The sequence below is a fragment of the Callithrix jacchus genome, chromosome 4 (assembly GCF_049354715.1).
Source record: "Callithrix jacchus isolate 240 chromosome 4, calJac240_pri, whole genome shotgun sequence".
NCBI classification, from domain to species: Eukaryota; Metazoa; Chordata; class Mammalia; order Primates; family Cebidae; genus Callithrix; species Callithrix jacchus.
This window is the reverse complement of record NC_133505.1, coordinates 85,433,281-85,452,857: the sequence shown is the minus strand read 5'-3', so window position 1 is coordinate 85,452,857 and position 19,577 is coordinate 85,433,281. Positions and strand designations below refer to the sequence as shown.

The window sequence follows — 19,577 nt, the reverse complement described above, 5'->3', positions numbered from 1 at the left end:
GCAGCAATCTTTGCTGTTCAGCAGCCTCTGCCAGTGGTACCCAGGCAGCAGAGTCTGGAGTGGACCTCCAGCAAACTCCAGCAGACCAGCAGCAGAGGGGCCTGACGGTTGGAAGGAAAACTAACAAACAGAAAGGAATAGTTTCAACATCAACAAAAAGGGCATCCACTCAGAGACCCCATCCAAAGGTCACCGACTTCAGAGACCAAAGGTAGATAAAGTCATGAAGATGGAGAGAAACCAGCGCAAAAAGGCTGAAAATTCCAAAAACCAGAACGCCCCTTCTCCTCCAAGGTATCATAATTCCTCACCAGCAAAAGAACAGAACTAGATGGAGAATGAGTTGGACAAATTGACAGAAGTAGGCTTCAGGAAGTAGGTAATGATAAACTCCTCCAAGCTAAAGGAGCGTGTTCTAATCCAATGCAAGGAAGCTAAGAACCTTGAAAAAAGGTTAGATGAATTGCTAACTAGAATAATAAGTTTACAGAAGAATATAAACTACCTGATGGAGCTGAAAAAAAAAGCAAACAACACAAGAACTTCATGAAGCATACACAAATTTCAATAGCCAAATCAATCAAGTGGAAGAAAGGATATCAGAGATTGAATAGATAATCTAATAAAATAAAGTGAGAAGACAAGATTAGAGAAAAAAGAGTGAAAAGAAATGAACAAAGCCTCCAAGATATATGGGATTATGTGAAAAGACCAAATCTACATTTGACTGGTGTACCTCAAAGTGACAGGGAGAATGGAACCAAGTTGGAAAAGACTCTTAGGGATATTATCCAGAACTTCCCAGCCTAGCAAGACAGGCCAACACTCAAATTCAGGAAATACAGAGAACACCACAGAGATACTCCTTGAGATGAGCAACCCCAAGATACATAATTGTCAGATTCACCAAGGTTGAAATGAAGTTAAAAATGCTAAGGGCAGCCAGAGAGAAAGGTTGGGTTACTCACAAAGGGAAGCCCATCAGACGCACAGCGGAACTCTCTGCAGAAACCCTACAAGCCAGAAAAGAGTAACAGCCAACATTCAACATTTTTCTTTTCTTTTTTTTTTTTTTTAAATTTTTTCTAACAGATTATTTTTTTTTCCTTATTTTTTTATTGCATTTTAGGTAACATTTTTCAAGAAAATAATTTGCAGCCCAGAATTTCACATCCATCAAAACTAAGCTTCGTCAGTGAAAGAGAAAAAAAATCCTTTACGGACAAGCAAATGCTGAGAGATTTTGTCAACACTAGGCCTGCCATACAAAAGCTCCTGAAGAGCTTCCACTCAACATGGAAAAGAACAACTGGTACCAGCTGCTGCAAAAACATGCCAATTGTAAAGACCATCAATGGTATGAAGAAACTGCATCAACTAATAGGCAAAACGACCAGCTGGCTTCATAATGGCAGGATCAAATTCACACACAACAATGTTAACCTGAAATGTAAAGGGCTAAATGCCCCAATTAAGTGACACAGACTGGCAAACTGAATAGTCAAGACCCATCAGTGTGCTGTACTCAGGAGACCCAACTCACGTGCAAAGACAAAAACTTAGGCTCAAAATAAAAGGATGGAGGAATGTTTACCAAGCAAATGGAAAGCAAAAAAAAGCAGGGGTTGCAATCCTAGTCTCTAATAAAATAGATTTTAAATCAACAAAGTTAAAAAGAAACAAGAAAGGATTATATAATGGTAAAGGGATCAATGGAACAAGAAGAGCTAACAATCCTAAATATATACACACCCAATACAGAAACACCCAGATACATAAAGCAAGCTCTTAAGAGATCTACAAAGAGAGTTAGACTCCCACACAATAATAGTGGGAGACTCTAACACCCCACTGTCAACATAAGACAGATCGAGACAGAAAATTAACAAGAATATCCAGGACTTGAACGCAGATCTGGACCACGTGGACCTAATAGATATCTACTGAACTCTCCACCCCAAACCCACAGAATATACATTCTTCTCAGCACCACATCACACTTAATTCTAAAACTGACTACATAATTGGAGTTAAAACACTCCTCAGCAAATGCAAAAGAGTGGAAATCATAACAGTCTCTCAGACCATAGTGCAATCAAATTAGAACTCAGGATTAAGAAACTTAAAACTGCACGGCTACATGGAAACTGAAGTACCTGCTCCTGAATGACTACTGCATAAATAACAAAATGAAGGCAAAAACAAAGTCTTTGAAACCAATGAGCATAAAGACACAATGTACCAGAATCGGGGACACATTTAAAGCAGTATGTAGAGGGAAGTGTATAGAAATAAAGGGCCACATGAGAAAGCAGCAAAGATATAACACTAACACCTTAACGTCCCAATTAAAAGAAGTAGAGAAGCAAGAGCAAACAAATTCAAAAGCTAACAAAAGACAAAAAATAACTAAGATCGGAGCAAAACTGAAGGAGGTAGAGACAAATAAATCCTTAAAAAAAAAAAAAAAAAAAAATCAATGAATCCAAGAGCTGGTTTTTTTTGAAAAGATCAAAATAGATAGACCACTAGCCAGACGAATAAAGAAGAAAAGAGAAAAGAATCAATAGATGCAATAAAAAATAAAGGGGATATAACCATCAATCCCACAGAAATATAAACTACCATCAGAGAATACTATAAACACCTCTATGCAAATAAACCAGGAAATCTAGAAAAAATTGATAGATTTCTGGACACTTACACCCTCCCAAGACTAAATCAGAAAGAAGTCAAATCCTTAAATAAAACAATAACAAGTTCTGAAGTTGAGGTAGCAATTAATAGCCTACCAACCAAAAAAAAGTCCAGAACCAGACAGATTCACAGCCGAATTCTACCAGAGGTGCACAAAGAGGAGTTGGTACCACTCCTTCCGTAACTATTCCAAACAATCGAAAAAGAGGGAATCCTCTCTAACTCATTTTATGAGGCCAACATCATTCTGATACCAAAACACAACAAAAAAAGAAAATTTCATGTCAACATCCATGATGAACATCAATGCGAAAATCCTCAATAAAATATGGCAAACTGAATCCTACAGCACATCAAAAAGCTTATCCACCAAGATCAAGTTGGCTTCATCCCTGGGATGCAGGGCTGGTTCAACACATGCAAATCAATAAACATAATCCATCACATAAACAGAAACCACATGATTATCTCAATAGATGCAGAGAAGGCCTTCAACAAAATTCAACAGCCCTTTATGCTAAAAACTCTCAATAAACTAGGTATTGATGGAACGTATCTCAAAATAATGTGACAAACTCACTCCCAATACCATACTCAATGGGAAAAAACTGGAAGCATTCCCTTTGAAAACTGGCACAAGACAAAGATGCCCTCTCTCATCACTCCTATTCAACATAGCATTGGAAGTTCTGGCCAGGGCAATCAGACAAGAGGAAGAAATAAAGGGTATTCAATTAGGAAATAGAAAATCAAATTGTCTCTATTTGCAGATGACATGATAATATATTTAGAAAACCCAATTGTCTCAGCCCAAAATATCCTCAAGCTGATAAGCAACTTTAGCAAAGTCTCTGGAAACAAAATCAACGTGCAATAATCACAAGCATTCCTATACACCAATAATAGAGAGCCAAATCATGAGTGAACTCCCATTCACAAATGCTACAAAGAGAATTAAAGGAATACAACTTACAAGGTTTGTGAAGGATCTCAAAGAGAACTACAAACCACTGCTGAAGGAAACAAGAGAGGACACAAATGGAAAAACATTCCATGCTCATGGTTAGAAAGAATCAATATCGTGAAAATGGCCATACTGCCCAAAGTAATTTATAGATTCAGTGCTATCCCCATCAAGCTACCATTGACTTTCCTCACAGAACTGGAAAAAACTACTTTAAATTTCATATGGAAAATAAACAGCCTACATAGCCAAGACAATCCTAAGCAAAAAAAAAAAAAAAAAAAGCTGGAGGCATCACACTACCAGAATTCAAACTATACTACACAGTTACAGTAATCAAAACAGCATGGTACTGGTACCAAAACAGATATATAGGCCAATGGAACAGAACAGAGGCCTCAGATATAATGCCACATATCCACAATCATCTGACCTTTGGCAAACCTGACAAAAACAAACGATTGGGAAAGGATTCTCTTTTTAAAAAATGGTGTTGGGAAAACTGGCTAGCCATATGCAGAAAGCTGAAACTGGATCCCTTCCTTACACCTTATACAAGAATTAACTCAAGATGGATTAAAGATTTAAACATAACCATAAAAACACTAGAAGAAAACCTAGGCAATACCATTTAGGACATAGGCATGGGCAAAGACTTCATGACTAAAACACCAAAAGCAATGGCAACAAAAGTCAAAATACACATATGGGATCTAATTAAACTAAAGAGCTTCTGCACATTAAAAGAAACTATCATCACAGTGAACAGGCAACCTATAAAATCGGAGAAAATTTTTGCAACCCATCTGACAAAGGGCTAATATCCAGAATCTACAAAGAACTTAAACAAATTTACAAGAAAAAAACAACCCCATCAAAAAATTGGCATAGGATATGAACAGACACTTCTCAAAAGGAGACATTTATGTGGCCAACAAACATGAAAAAAAGTTCATCATCACTAGTCATTAGAGAAATGCAAATCAAAAGCACAATGAGATACTATCTCACACCAGTTAGAGTGTCGATCATTAAAAAGTCAGGAGACAACAGATGCTGGAGAGGATGTGGAGAAATAGGAACACTTTTACACTGTTGGTGGGAGTGTAAGTTAGTTCAACCATTGTGGAAGATAGTGTGGCAATTCCTCAGGGATCTAGAACCAGAAATATCATTTGACCCAGCAATCCCATTATTGGGTATTATATACTCAAAGAAATATAAGTCATTCAATTAGAAAGATACATGCACAGGTATGTTTTTCTGGCAATGTTTACAATAGCAAAGACTTGGAACCAACCCAAATGCCCATCAATGACAGACTGGATAAAGCAAATGTGGCACACAGACACTATGGAATACTATGCAGCCACAAAAAAGGATAAGGCCCTCATGTCCTTTGTAGGGACACAGATTAAGCTGGAAACCATCCTTGTCAGCAAACTAATACAAGAACAGAAAATCAAACACCGCTTGTTCTCATTCATAAGTGAGAGTTGAACAATGAGAAAACATGAACACAGGGAGGGGAACATCATACACAGGGGCCTGTCAGGGGGTGGGGGACTATGGGAGGAATAAAATTAGGAGAAATACCTAATGTAGATGACGGGGTGATGGATGCAGCCAACTGCCATGGCACATGTATACCTATGTAACAAACCTGCACATTCTGCACTTGTACCTCAGAACTTAAAGTATATAAAAAAAAACAAATTCAAGAATACCTCTAGCAAAAGATACACAAGATGTCTACATAGAAAATAATTCTCTCATTTCTTTAAATGAATGAAAAGATATGCTAGGTTATTGGGCTATAAAACTTAATTGTAAAGATGTCAATTTTCCCCAAATTTCTTTATACATTCAATCAAATATCAATCCCAATCCCAATTTTTAAAAGCAGTATCCACGGTGGCTCAAGCCTGTAATCCCAGCACTTTGGGAGGCCGAGGCGGGTGGATCACGAGGTCAACAGATCGAGACCATCCTGGTCAACATGGTGAAACCCCGTCTCTACTAAAAATTACAAAAAATTAGCTGGGCACAGTGGTGCGTGCCTGTAATCCCAGCTACTCAGGAGGCTGAGGCAGGAGAATTGCCTGAACCCAGGGGGCGGAGGTTGCGGTGAGCCGAGATTGCGCCATTGCACTCCAGCCTGGGTAACAAGAGCGAAACTCCGTCAAAAAAAAAAAAGCAGTATCCAAAACATAGATGGTAGTATTTACATGGAAATCCAAAGGCCAGGAATAGCCAAAATAGTCTTGAAGAACAAAGTTGAAAAATTTACACTGATAGATATCAAGACTTAGTGCAGTTATTAAGATAGCATTAGGCCTGGTATGGTGACTTATGCTTTTAATCCCAGCACCTTGAAAAGCTAAGGTGGGCGGACTGCTTGAGCTCAGGAGTTTGAGACCAGCCTGGGCAACACAGCAAGACTCTGTCTCTACAACAGATTAAAAAATGAGCCAGGCATGGTGGCATATGCCTATAAGTCCCAGGTTACTCAGGAGGCTGAGATAGAAGGATCACTTGTGCCCAGGAGGCAGAGTTTGCAATAAGCTGTGATCACACTACTGTACGACAATTTGGATGACAGAGCAAGACCCTGTCTCAAAAAAATAAAAAGACAAAAATGAATATGGAATGGAAAAGAATCCAAAGCCAGAAACCATACATAGAATCTACTAATTTACAACAAGTCAGTGAGATAAAGAAGGATTTTGTTTTCTTTTCTTTAGAGACAGAGACTCTCTCTGTCGCCCAGGCTAGAGTGCAGTGGCATGATCCCAGCTCACTGCAACCTCAGCCTCTCGGGTTCAAGCATTTCTCCTGCCTCAACCTCGCAAGTAGCTGGGATATTTTCAATAAATGGTGCCAGGTCAACTGAATATCCATTATAAGAAAAATAATGAAACCTGACACTTGATCTTACACATATGTAAACATTAAACTCAGGAAAAATATAAACCAGAAGGTGAAAGATAAAATGATAAACCTAAAAATTATGAAAACATTGGCCAGGCACAGTGGCTCATGCCTGTAATCCCAACACTTTGGGAGGCTGAGGCGGGCAGATCACCTGAGGTGAGGATTTCGAGACGAGCCTGCCCAACATGGCAAAACCCCGTCTCTACTAAAAACACAAAAAAACAGCTGGGTGTGGTGGTACATGCCTATAATCCCAGCTTCTTGGGAGGCTGAGGCAGAAGAGTCACTTGAACCAGGGAGGCGGATGCTGCAGTGAGCTGAGATCGCACCACTGCACTCCAGCCTAGGTGACAAAAAAGAAACTCTGTCTCAAAAAAAAAAAAAAAAAAGGGAAATATCTGGCCTGATGGCAGGACAGAAATACTTCCTTACTGGAGAAAACACTTGCTTCTTGGGCTAGAAAGCACCAGCAGGAACCAGAAAAATCTGGAAACAAATTTTACTATCTTTCCACATGTTCCTGCTTTTAAAGATTGGAACTGTTCTCTCCTTTGTCTTGCCAATATTTAAGATTTATGGCTCTTTGTTAAAACACCATTTAAGCAAATCCAAGGCTTGGAAAGAAATACTTCTGAGGTGAACCTTCCCAGGTGATGGGTAGAGCATATGTTAACAAACTTCTGCTTGTTTTTCTATTGTTAATCAGACTTGTATTTTCAGGAGAGTGTCAACTAAGAAGCTAAAAAGGGAAAGAAAAATAATTATGTTTTTTCCCTTACAAGCACATATTCCAACTAATGATTTATACCCAGATCATATAAATACCTCTTAAAAATCAACGAAAGAAAGAAAAAAAAAATAGAAAAATCAGCGAGACTGCAACCTGGGTGACAGAGTGGCAGTATGTTACAAGAGAGTATCCACATGACCAATAAATACATGAAACAAACGTTAGATAGGAGACATTAAGGAAATACGAACTGCAAATTAAAACCACAGTGAGACAGATACCACTAGATAGCATCAGAGTGTCTAAAATTAAAAGCCAACAATACAACGACTGGAAAGGACAGGGGCAGGAGCAACGTAACTGCTGGTCTAAGGTTAGTACAACCACTTTACAGACCGTTAGGCACTATCTTCCAAAGCTGAAAACATGCATATCCTGTGACCCGACAATCCCACTCTTAGAATACACTCAACAGAATTTGTATATATGTGAATCAAAAGACACCAAAATATTCATAGCAGCATTATTCATTAGACAAAAAATTGTTATCCATGTACATGTGAATAAACAAATTATAGTATATTTACACCAATTAAATACTATATGGCAAGAAAAATCAACAGCGTATACATCATAAAAAATGGATAAGTTCCACAAACAACAGTGAGGGAGCAAACACAAGAATACACACTGTGTTATTTCATTCTGTGGTGTCAGAAATCAGAAAAGTGATTACATTTGGAAGAAGAGAGTTACTGATTAGGAGGGGGATCAAGGAGGTTCCTGAAGTGCTAGTAATGTTCTACTTTTTGATCTGGGTATTAGTGATTTTTGCAGCTTTCTGACTGTATCCTTTATTATATTAATAAAGTATTACTGATAAACAATAGCATTCACTTAAAAACATTCAATTAGGTATTAAGAGTATTAACAAGCATATTTGATAAAGATTATTTTCTCAATCATATCCGTTATGATAGATGCCAAGAAAATATGAAATGTAAACACTTTCCACCAAATGCTAGGAATAAGAATCTGTTCCCAACCAAAATAATGTTTTGTGTACGTCCCTGTTTGCCTGGGACTGAGGCATTCTTTGGACAACTGACTTTCAGCAAAGTCCCTGGCAAACATTAGAGCAAGCCTCACTTTGTCCCAAAGTTCCTCCTGAGTCCTATTAAAACAAATAAAAAATTAATACATCCAATCTGGCAACTTCTGGACAATGATCATCCTATTAAGGATCCGTTTAAATATCTTTAATGGTACCCTGAATTCTAAAAGAAGAACCTAATGACATTCAAAGTCCACCTAGTCTTATTTCCTGTTTGCATACTACCTATGTTACAGCTTGAAGCATAACTAGACAGTCTCTTGTTCCTGAAACATTTTATTCTTTGTCTGTGTCATCCTCTTCATCTGAAATACTCTATTATTTCCCCCCATTTAAATCCTAATTTTTGTTTCTTCAAACTTCACCATCACCACAAAATTTTTCCTTATTTCTCCTAAACTAAATTAGTTCCTTAATTTCTCCCTCTTCTGAATTCTCATAGCATTTCATTTATGTGGCTCTCATGACAATCTCTACACTCTATTCAGCATTATATTTATGTATCTCTGAATCTCCCACACTGAACTGCAACCTCCTTGGGACACTCTTTTATTCACTTATCTATCCCTAGAAAATTTATCACAGTACCCATGCAGTGGAAAACCAAATGCTTGAAAAAAGATGAGAGCTGTCATATAAGAACATCTTCTATATCCCTTCTAGAAAGTATCTGTCAAGCCCGCTGAGAAAAATAACTCAGTTCCACTGCATTTTCCCTCCACTCTTTCTTTTATGCACCTTTTAGGCAAATAAACTTCCTTTGCTACAGGATTCAATACTTTTCATACACCCTATATAAATGAATCGAAATTCAAGATTAAAGAACATAGATACAGTTTCACATCGTAATTCTTAGGTGGTTGGTCTGCTTTTTCAAGCTATCAAATGGTTTTCTTAACTAAAGAAATAAGTCTACTGATTTAGACACTCTTACCTTCTAATTTAGCTAGAAGACTTGATTCAGTTTTATTCTTCAGAGTTATTGAATCAGTAATAATAAGTTCAGAACTCTTTTCATCTGACATCAAAGGTTCTTTGAAATGAATATTTTGAACAGACTACATGAAAAAAAAAAATCAAATAAAGTCCCATAAACAGTAGTAGTACTAATTTCTTTTACGGTTCAATGTAGTAAAGTCTTATCTACATACAGATTGCTTGTAAAATTTTTTCTTGTAATTACATGTAGACTCACAAACTCCCAACAAAGGTTAACTGCCTGAATTATTTATTAGAGCAATGTGAAGGGTCATAACCATAAATCTAGCAAATTTACTTTCAATGGATATATTAATCAATTGCTAAAATGTATTTCACTTAAAAATGTAAAGGATTGGAAAGTTTGAATTCAACAGAGTATGCCTCGTGACAAGAAAAAAATTTTTAAGTATTTTGTTACTGTGATTGCTATTTTATCACCAAAAATAACAGTCAAAATTAGTATCTGTACTTAAGACAGTAGTTACTCTAAATCCAGACAGCAATCTTTTTGACACAATTATGTACTGTTCTCTAGGACAGCCAGGATTAGAAAAAATTAATACTTAAAGCATAGATGGTGAAAGAGAGAGGCATTAACAAAGAATATAAAATCGAAAAGATCCAAATCATGATACCAGGGGTTTAACTCAATTATAGCAATAGTATAGCCACTAAAAATCACAGTGTACCAGGAAGTAAAATTATTTCCTTTCTTTGAAGTCCACACAAAGTTGCTCTGCCATTTCAGGAGGTCAGGATTGATTATTTATGTCCTCACCTCTGCCTCAATACAATTTACTCTCATTTTTTTTCTAAGATGTCTTACCAGAACCATATGATTAAACATAACAAAAAACAAAACTTGGGGGCAATAGCTCCCCCAGTCATGTATTCTCAAACCCAGGGCAATTCATCTGCTGAAACACATCCCTAATAAATATTACTTCATGATTCTCTTAAGAGATCGTTGATCCTGGCTCTACCACCTTAACCTTGGAGAAACATACAAACTTCCCACTGGTAGTCCCACACCTCTTGGAACACTACTGCAGACATATGAACTACTTGTAAGTCCTTTCCCCAGAAAAAGCTCCCTGTATCCTGATCCTCCCAGATCAGGAACCCTTACTTCATATAATGATATAGAATTAAAATACCTTTAAATTTCTCAATTCACAGGAATCATTTCCACTTGGTTTAGATCCAGGCACAACCAAATCTCTGCATCCTGATCTAGAGATCTGTCTTTTACCCATGAAACAAAATAATTTTAATATTAAATTTGAAAAAAATATTTTCAATGTATTTTTTCATCTTTTAAGTTGGCTTTTTAACAATATACATACATTTTATTGAAAAAAAATCTCTTACAAGGACATTTCTTGAAGTGACATAATTCCAATACAAAGGTGACTTAGCTAACAAAATTAGTTGCTGGGCAATGACAAAAGTGACAGAGATAGGTGGTTCCCTACTTCTTTATTATCTAATAAGTAACAACTGGAATCAGGGTTAGACTGTGGGAAACACAAAGTATATAGATGAAAATACATTTCTGATTACAAATAGGTAAAGGATAAGAACCAGGGCATAAGCACTTCTGTGGGCCTCCACAGTACCCAGCACTGTCTATCAATAATAGGAACCAAGAAAATGGCTGGAGTTTTCTGTTTTTGTTTTTAATTTTTGGGAGTAGGAGAAAGTTTCCTTTATTCTTGAGCTAGGTATTGGAAATAGAGACAAACAAGATGAAATGACAGTGATAAGACTTTAAAGCTTAACCTTGATGACCAAAATGTTCTTTTAATGTCAATGTTTAGTCAAGTCTAAATATAATAGAAATGTAATTATAAAAGATGCTAACTAAAAAAAGTCTGTTGTATTTCTAAAGTTAATTTGCAAAATGGTTCTCTGGACTGTAAGGAGCCTTTTCCAACATAAACAATATTATAGTGATCAGAATTAAGAATAGACCAAAAAAACTCTCCTTTAGCTGACCTAGATGCTACATGCCCATTTCTTAACAGGGAATAAACATGCAAATTGAAGGAAGGGGAACACACTGGATGTGATAAACAGTATTTCATCTCTATCTAATCTGTCCCACTTCTTGAAGCCTTAGATTAAAGCAAAAGAATGAATAACCATCTTTCCCACTAACAGTGATTCTCCCCTGGAAATATTCGTAGCAAGTATTTGTTCCCAGACCTCCTTCCACCCATTATGGAGACTCTCAAACACAACAGGAAGAGATTCTTATTAGAGAGCCTACCCATAAGTGAGAAATCCTCAAATATCATGTCTTTTAAGCTTAATGCTGATTTAATATTTTTTCCTATTTCTTAAAGTTCCTTTAATGAATACTTTTAATGAGTAAAAAAGCAAAGTCATTTTCTCCACTCATTTCTTTGTTCCTGACAGCATTTAGACTTATTATCTTCTAAAGCTGAATAAAAATTTAATCATAATTACTATTACTCAGTAAAGGACTTTAAGACCATTCTGCCATCAGTCTTCACATATGGACAACAAATTTTAAAAATTAAAATTCAACATACCTTTTTATAAAACTTGGTACAACTGAATCATCTCTCTTCGCATCACAATCTGGGCTATTTAGAAGGTTAACTGGGACTCTTCCAAATGGGCATGACTAAAAATATTTTGAAAGATTGAATGACCAACTAGGAAATAAAACTTAACTATGACCACCTTAATCAAGCAGACTGAAAATAACTTACCTGTTTAGTTTTGTTAGTTTGTTTCAATGGATTCCGAGAACCTATTTCTGCATCTTGTGGGGGCATGTTCTCTCTAAACAGAAAGAAAATACCCCCCAATTTTTCAAAGGATAATATTAATATGTACTTCTACTCTACTGCGAAATAGTATTACCACACATATGAAAACATACACGTAGATACATGTAGTTACATTAAAAACCACAGATGTATTTACATAGAAAACTGCTTCAGTTTCCTTACCCATATAAAAACCTGGCTTTAGTAGCCTGTCCTCTGGAATCACAACTGTTGATCCTATTCTGTAAATGCCCAAGTGAACTGGAAAATGATTCTTGGGCAGTTAATACCGTAGATGCTGTAAAAATTTTGAAACTATGATTAAATTTGTAAGAAATTTAAAAAGTACAAAAAAGTAATCTTATAAATATTTAAAAAGTCAATTCACAGTAAATACTTGTCCCCAAGTAAGATATGCAGACACGAAGATGTTACCAAGATAATTCTGTAACAACTTCTTAGAATTCTCTTAAATTATGTAACTATCTCCTCAGAGTAAAAGCACATTCTCTATTTCTAAAAGCAAAAAAAAAAACATTCTCTTGCTTAGAGTTGTTTTTCATGTGTTAACAATGAAAGGTTAGCCAAAAAAAAAAAAAGATAAATTTGCACAGGATTGTAAAGACTTTTTTACTTCTCAAAGTCTTACCTTCTTTATAATTTAATCTTAGATTTTGACCATTCTACAATAAATAATATTTTTCTACAAAATACTATCCTGAATCTTTATTTGAGGTACTACCTATCACTAAAAAGTATTAGTATACATTAATATTTACATGATAAAGTCTTCTTTTCCTCCTCTGAAAGCAGCTGCTTTTTTTGGAGGTTTAAATTCCGGAGGGCAATTTCTAGCATTTCTAGTGGTACTGCTCCACGTTCTACAGCTTTTTGAAGAAGTTGTTTACTTTTGTTGAAATTACCTAACAAACCAAAAAATCACTGTCATTTTTAGCCGATAATTTTCACCCACCACCCAGGTACTTATTCATCAGGACCTAGGAAAATAAAAAGATTTAAGCAAAAATATTTATTCCAAGGCTCATGTACTTTATTTCACAGGAAAATAAACAATCTCTCACTTCTTCTGCAGATAATCAACTCTCTTCTGATAACAATATATACCAAATAGTTTCCTTGAAATACGTAGCTGACATAATTGTGGATTAGTTTATCACTACTGTCCACTTTCTGAAGTAACAGAAGTGTTAACAAAGCAGTTACCAAGAGGGGACAGCAAAGGCCAAGCACAACAGTTAGAAACAGGAGTGTATTCTAGATGTTACAAAACTGCCAAGAGCAGCAGTCTCTTACAACATGCTGTAATAAGTATCATTCATAATGACATTTAGTTAAGGGAAGAATGATGTCTTTTGTTAAAGAGCATCTTCCATCAAAAGGACTTTTGGGGGAAAAACATAACAAATACAGATTTAGCTATCGCACTCGGGTATACCAACCTGCAAAAGAAGGCAGAATAACTGAGAAACTATCATAAATACCTTTCTGAGTATGGTCAAATTACCAAAAAAATTGGTAAACTTACACCTAGTAACTGACTTATAAATATTAAATGTATACATCACACATCTTACAGAATATTATCAACACTTATGGGAGCCACTGAGCTATGCTGTGCACTTGGCACTTAGGGTATAAAAATGCTTAAGAAATGACCTCTACCTTCTGGTAGTTTATAAATTTTTAAAAATATAGCGGATAGTGATTAAGCCTGAATTTATTGAGTAGTGGTAGAATTTCACGTATTGTGTATTTTAGCACAAGAAAAGTGAGAAAGGCTTAGATTAGAATTAAGAAGCTTAATTAATGAGAGCTTAGTATTGAGATCAGAGATTTAAAAATCTGGTATAAACTGAAATGTCCTCCATCCCTATAAAAATACATACACATCAGACTGTACACAGGATTTCAGGGACGTTGCATTATTTCCTGACAGCCAAGCCATCAACTGTGCTCAAAATAATCATAATCTGACCACACTGCAATACTGTACAATGCATTTGACCATAGTGCATCACTGTGCATTACTATCACATTACAGATAAAGTGGTACAGATAAAGTTCGTCTTTTCTACAGATAACTCAATTTAAGAGTTTCAATATTTATGTGTGAAAAATTTATGGTTGTTATTGAGAGGCTACAATAAGTAGAATGGAGAAAAACACATCTTGCCAAATTTTCTCTAACAAGCAAGAAGGCATCAATTTTCTAGGCAAGAAAGGGATAACAGTTTTAAAAAGTAACCTGACAGTGCCAAGAACATACTGGAGAAGATGATGACCTACTCAGAAGTCATCTGAATAGGTAAAAATTCAGGGTTCTCAAATCATTTCTGTGCTATATAATTCTTTTCTCCAGCCTCAATCCTGGAGAATACTCTCCAGTGACTAATCCCTGCTATGGAAACCATCATGAGGATTCTGCTAGGGTGAATGTTTATCACTGGCAGTAAACTGGATCACAGTTGCAGAGGAAACAAGGCACAGGAAGAATGGAAATACCTGGCCAGACGGCAGACTGCTTATTCAAAGGCCCCAGAAGATGAGAAAAGACTAAGAAAAGGCCAGGTTAAAAATGTCTGAGGAAGAGATTACCTTGGTCCTACCCAAAAAATCCAGACTATAAAGAACCAAGTGGGCAAGAAAGAGTTTCTGCAGCAGTTTTTTATTTTAAAGAACTACCAATTAATGCTACACACACACACACACACACACACACACACACACACTCTCTCTCTCTCTCTCTCTCTCTCTCTCTCATCTCCCCCTCTCTCTCTATAGTTTACTTGACCACCAAGTTATAAGTTATACAGCTATATTTTAATGTAGATTTTGGTGCTATGAAATCATAGCATAAGTTTATGTAAGCTTGAGACAGAGTCTTACTCTGTTGCCCAGGCTGGAGTGCAGTGATAAGATCTTGCCTCACTGCAACCTCTACCTCCTGGGTTCAAGTGATTCTCTTGCTTCAGCCTTCCGAGTAGCTGAAGGCTGAAGCACCACATCCACATAATTTTTTGTATTTTTAGTAGAGACAGGGTTCCACCATGTTGGTCAGGTTGGTCTCGAACTCCTGATCTTGTGATCTGCCATCTTATATCCTTCTTCTTACAAATGCTCAGTGAAGAAGATACTTTTCCTTTAGATGTTTCCTGAATCTAACTAGTAGCACACACACAATGTTCACACTCATTTCCCTGGATTATTCTTCATACACGGAAAGGCTAGTGTAACAGATATTCTCTGCATTTACGTTTAGGTGGCATTTCCCTCCCCCCACTGCCCCATATTCTCATCTGATCAACTTTAATGTCTTTTGCCTTAATTTCCACTTCATATATATGATTTAATATTAGGATGTAAGTTGTAATAAGTTATCCTTCACTTAAAATTTGAATTTGACATTTTCAGATTACCTTGTGACAGTTCAAATTGTGCAAAAGATATATGAACAAAAGCAAATTTCTTGCAGTTTGCTCTGGCCATTTGAAAGTAGTCACGTGCATCATCTGGTTCCTGAATACTGTAATAAAAGATTGTGTCAAAATTTAAGAAAAATAATGTAGCTACTTAAATTTGATAATGCTTCAGTTTTCCAAAAGACATGGGGTATTGCTTTTTTCTGTGGATAAAATTAAATACTAGTAAGTTATTTTTTCAAAAACTTTTTAGGCAGTTTAAAGTATAAGTAAACTTTTGTGGAAACATGTACATAGTAAAGAGTTTACATCCATCTCTTGTTAATTATAAGTAAAACGATTTGGTTAAAAAATATTAATTTTCTCACAATTAATACTGACATGCTTTTATTTTCTCTCTTTGTGATGCAGCTACATATTATGTAACATAGTTAAAATGCTAATACTTACGCTTTTAATTCAGCAAATCTGACTTGAATTCTAGCAAAACTCTCATTTTGGCCGTATTTATCTGGAGGAAGCGCTTCAATTGCTTGACTGTAACGACCAATCAATTTATTTAAAAGAACATCACTTAGAGGAACACTGTTTTTCTCTAGTTTGAGCAACAAATTCAGCCAGTCCTCTGGGTTGTTTGCCATCATCATAATTTGGTTAACAGTTCCCGAGTTATCTAAACAAGAGGAACAAAATATATCACAACAGAAGACATAAAACAAATGCAAAATTTCATTTTTCCTTCACAATATAGCCAAGCATTTGTACTCTATCAATGTACATAAAGTCCTTGTAATAGTTTTTAAAATTGTAAAAATTCCCATAAGTAACTTATTTACTATATATTTATCTTTTATGAAGGCATATTTTATCCAAAAGCTACATATTTTGATGGGAAGAAAAAAAAATTGAAAGTGTTTTTTAAGTAGCCTTTAAAAATTGTATATAGTTTAAGAAAATCTTACACTGTTGCAGGATAATTATAATTTTAGCATCCTATCTATCCAAAGAAAACTAGGTTTCTCCCACTGCCACTTGTACTAACTTTCCTAGAAAATTTTCCCATCAATGACTTATTCATTAAACTTACTGCTCCAGTCCTAACATAACCTTCTTTACAACTTTACCCATCAAACATTATCTCTGTATACCTCATACTTACTTGTAAAACAACCAAACCAGCTTTACAAAAAATAAACAACTGTTATGATCATTTTCTTCTCTGCAAGTAACCTATATTTCTCCTAGAGGGCCTGATAATTTCTTGGTCCAACAAACTCATAGCTAACACGGTCTAGAGCGTTGGAATTTATTGGACCTCTTGTGACTGTCAGGTTTCTCTCTGTGGAACCCCCACCTACAGAAACAGCAAGGATAACCTTCAGACATAATTTTCACACTAATGTGCTTTTTACCCTCTTCAGTATTCACTTCTTAAAAAGACAACTTGAATGTCAGTTTTCTTTTCAGGGTATTTCGATTATTACTAAGCATTATTAAATTCACATTTCCAGAGAAGCTATCATTCCTTCTGTCAACTTCAGTCACTATCAGCAAAGCCTACAACTTTACTTTTATAAATAAAATTTGTTTCTGCTTTCTACTAAAATATAGTGCTTGCACAACTTTGCTTTATCGTCTTAAGTTTAATTTGGTCTCATCTTAACTTAATTTTCTAGTTTTATCTCCTATTGTTTTCCTAAGAAATTAGTCTGTGAAATGTCTAAAGAAATACACATTGCCATCTGTAGCTTTGCAGATGCATTTCTCATGCCTGAATACCCTATTCTTCCTCTAATCAACAAATATAACGTTTGTGTTTTATCATGCTAGTATTCCTATGATGCGGGCATCATGATGTATGCATTACAATGTAGCATAGTGAAAATATAAATTCTCATCTAGAAAGAAACTATGGTTTTAAGCATTTCTGAATCTTCCTCAATACCTAAAATACTCAATTGTCTTGATCTTTGTTAGTGTGACATAATTAAGTACAATTATACTCTATTATAAACACTCTGCTTAACACTGAAACTATCATTGTCTAGGTTTTTTCAAAGTGAACATAGTCTGCCACCATAACTAGATCACAGGTTCTTCCATTTATTTTCAATTCCTCATCTATTTAATGGTTAGCATATATGTAACAAAATTATCCAAAGGTCACCATTTAAATGACAGCAACCATTTGAACTACAGTAAAGAATCTGGCTTCAGAGCTAATACTTTTAGCAGAGCTAGAGTTTTATACTCCGGACACTTTCACCCATTAATCATTGTTCAATAAATGTTTACGTACCTACCATGTGCCACAGACAATTCAAAGTTCTGTGGATTTAACAGATAAAAACCCTGCCCTCATGTAGCCTACATTCTAGTGGAGGAGAAAGCCAATAAACACATGAGTAAATTGTAAATGAAGTGATTAGTACTATTTCTTAACCTTACAGGATACTCAGCAAACGGTTACTAACTTAAAGGAAAAGAAAAACTCACCTGTAGTATCAGCAGAAATTTTATTCAAGCTTAGCTCATCAGTAAGGTCTTCATTTTTAAACTTATTTTTAATGTCTCTCACTTTGTTCATTATGGAATCAATTGTCAATTCTCTGCCACTTAAATCCTCAGACTCCATTTCTAAGAAAAAAACTGAACTAGTCATAATTCCTATTTTAACTAGCACCAAAGCAAAAAAAAAAAAAAAAAAAAAATGCACTTTTCAGAACCCAGAAGACTAAAGCATTAGTTTTGTGAACACACCTAAACGCAGCTATTAGACTAGTATTAATGGAGCTAAATGCACAACAAGGTACATACACATCCTTGTAATTTGTTCAGCAAGGTTGCATAGGCCAAGTACACTTTTTTCTCCAATATAACATCAATGATACCACACTAGAAATCTGTAAACTTGTCATTTAAAAAAATATGATGGAGTGTATGCTTGGATTCTGGTAGTGACATACACATAAAGATTGCTTGAATTCTGGCAGTGACACAGACAAGGAATTCATTTGGCAATGGAAATAAGAATTCCTTTATTCATCTGCTTCACTTGAGTAAATCTTCACAGTGAGAGTGCTTTCAAAGCAGACTATGAACATTATGGGACTTTACTGATAATTAGGATATCCGCAGGTTTATTCTTGTGCGTATCTGGCAGAATCATGATTTGCTACCTTAATACAATACCAAGAAACTACGGTACTCCTACTGAGCACTTGCTTATCTGTATGGTGGTGTTGTTTCTGCAATAAGGTGTATGCAGTCTTCCTGTGAATCTATCTTTGTGACTCTCAAAGATAGATTGACTGCCCCGTCTTCAGGTTTAACAATTTTTAAAAGCCGTAATGTTTCAGCAAGCGATACCACTCCACCTCTGAAGTCAAGTTTGAAAGGTAACTGTCAGATCACGGCCACCCTCTCCTTTCCCAGTTTTAACCAGCAAACAAGAGACTTTTGAAAACGATCTTGTGCGCAAGTACCCCACCACCCCTCCCTTCCAGCGTGGACCACACCCACTTCTTCCTCAAGAAAACCTCCTGCACCGCCCCACCCGCCAGACCCGCGGAGACAGCGAGACCTCCCCCTCTCCTCTAGCTCGTTTAGCCGCGTCGCGTACCTGGTTCCGAGCTGTTCCCGCCTCGCCCCACCCCTCACCAACCAGTGCTGATAATGATCCCATACACCGGCTGCGGCAGCTCCTCCGTGCGCCGGTGACACAGAACTTACCTACAGTAAGCGGAGCTGGGGATACGAAGAGATAGAACCCAAACTCCTTTTCCGCAAACGTTTGAATTTCCCAGTCGCTATCACTACGGCCTCCTATTGGTCAATGCGAGTCACGTGGAAGCGTCTGTAGTGATTGGTTGGTGCCCGCCGGGCCGCCCCTCCTCCTGCGTCTGGCAAGGCTCGC

The 19,577-nt window shown here is 36.3% G+C and overlaps 1 protein-coding gene across 7 annotated transcripts in view; it reads right to left on the bottom strand.

Moving 5' to 3' along the window:
- TTK (TTK protein kinase) overlaps positions 1-19,577 on the bottom strand; it is a 119,822-nt gene that overhangs the window by 28,715 nt on the left and 71,530 nt on the right. For 2 of the 7 annotated variants that reach the window (XM_035297699.3, XM_035297702.3), the window contains exons 1-10: positions 19,394-19,465; positions 18,158-18,298; positions 16,112-16,334; positions 15,659-15,765; positions 13,001-13,144; positions 12,405-12,519; positions 12,162-12,234; positions 11,979-12,073; positions 10,578-10,665; positions 9,374-9,497 (exon numbers count right to left, since the gene is read on the bottom strand). In XM_035297699.3, the coding sequence (XP_035153590.2) occupies positions 9,374-9,497; positions 10,578-10,665; positions 11,979-12,073; positions 12,162-12,234; positions 12,405-12,519; positions 13,001-13,144; positions 15,659-15,765; positions 16,112-16,334; positions 18,158-18,296 (1,108 nt within the window). In that variant the 5' untranslated portion in view covers positions 18,297-18,298; positions 19,394-19,465. Of the gene's footprint in view, positions 1-9,373; positions 9,498-10,577; positions 10,666-11,978; positions 12,074-12,161; positions 12,235-12,404; positions 12,520-13,000; positions 13,145-15,658; positions 15,766-16,111; positions 16,335-18,157; positions 18,368-19,283; positions 19,466-19,577 lie in introns of those variants that run through there. The other 5 variants (XM_078370707.1, XM_078370709.1, XM_078370708.1 and 2 more) reach the window with 4 other exon arrangements.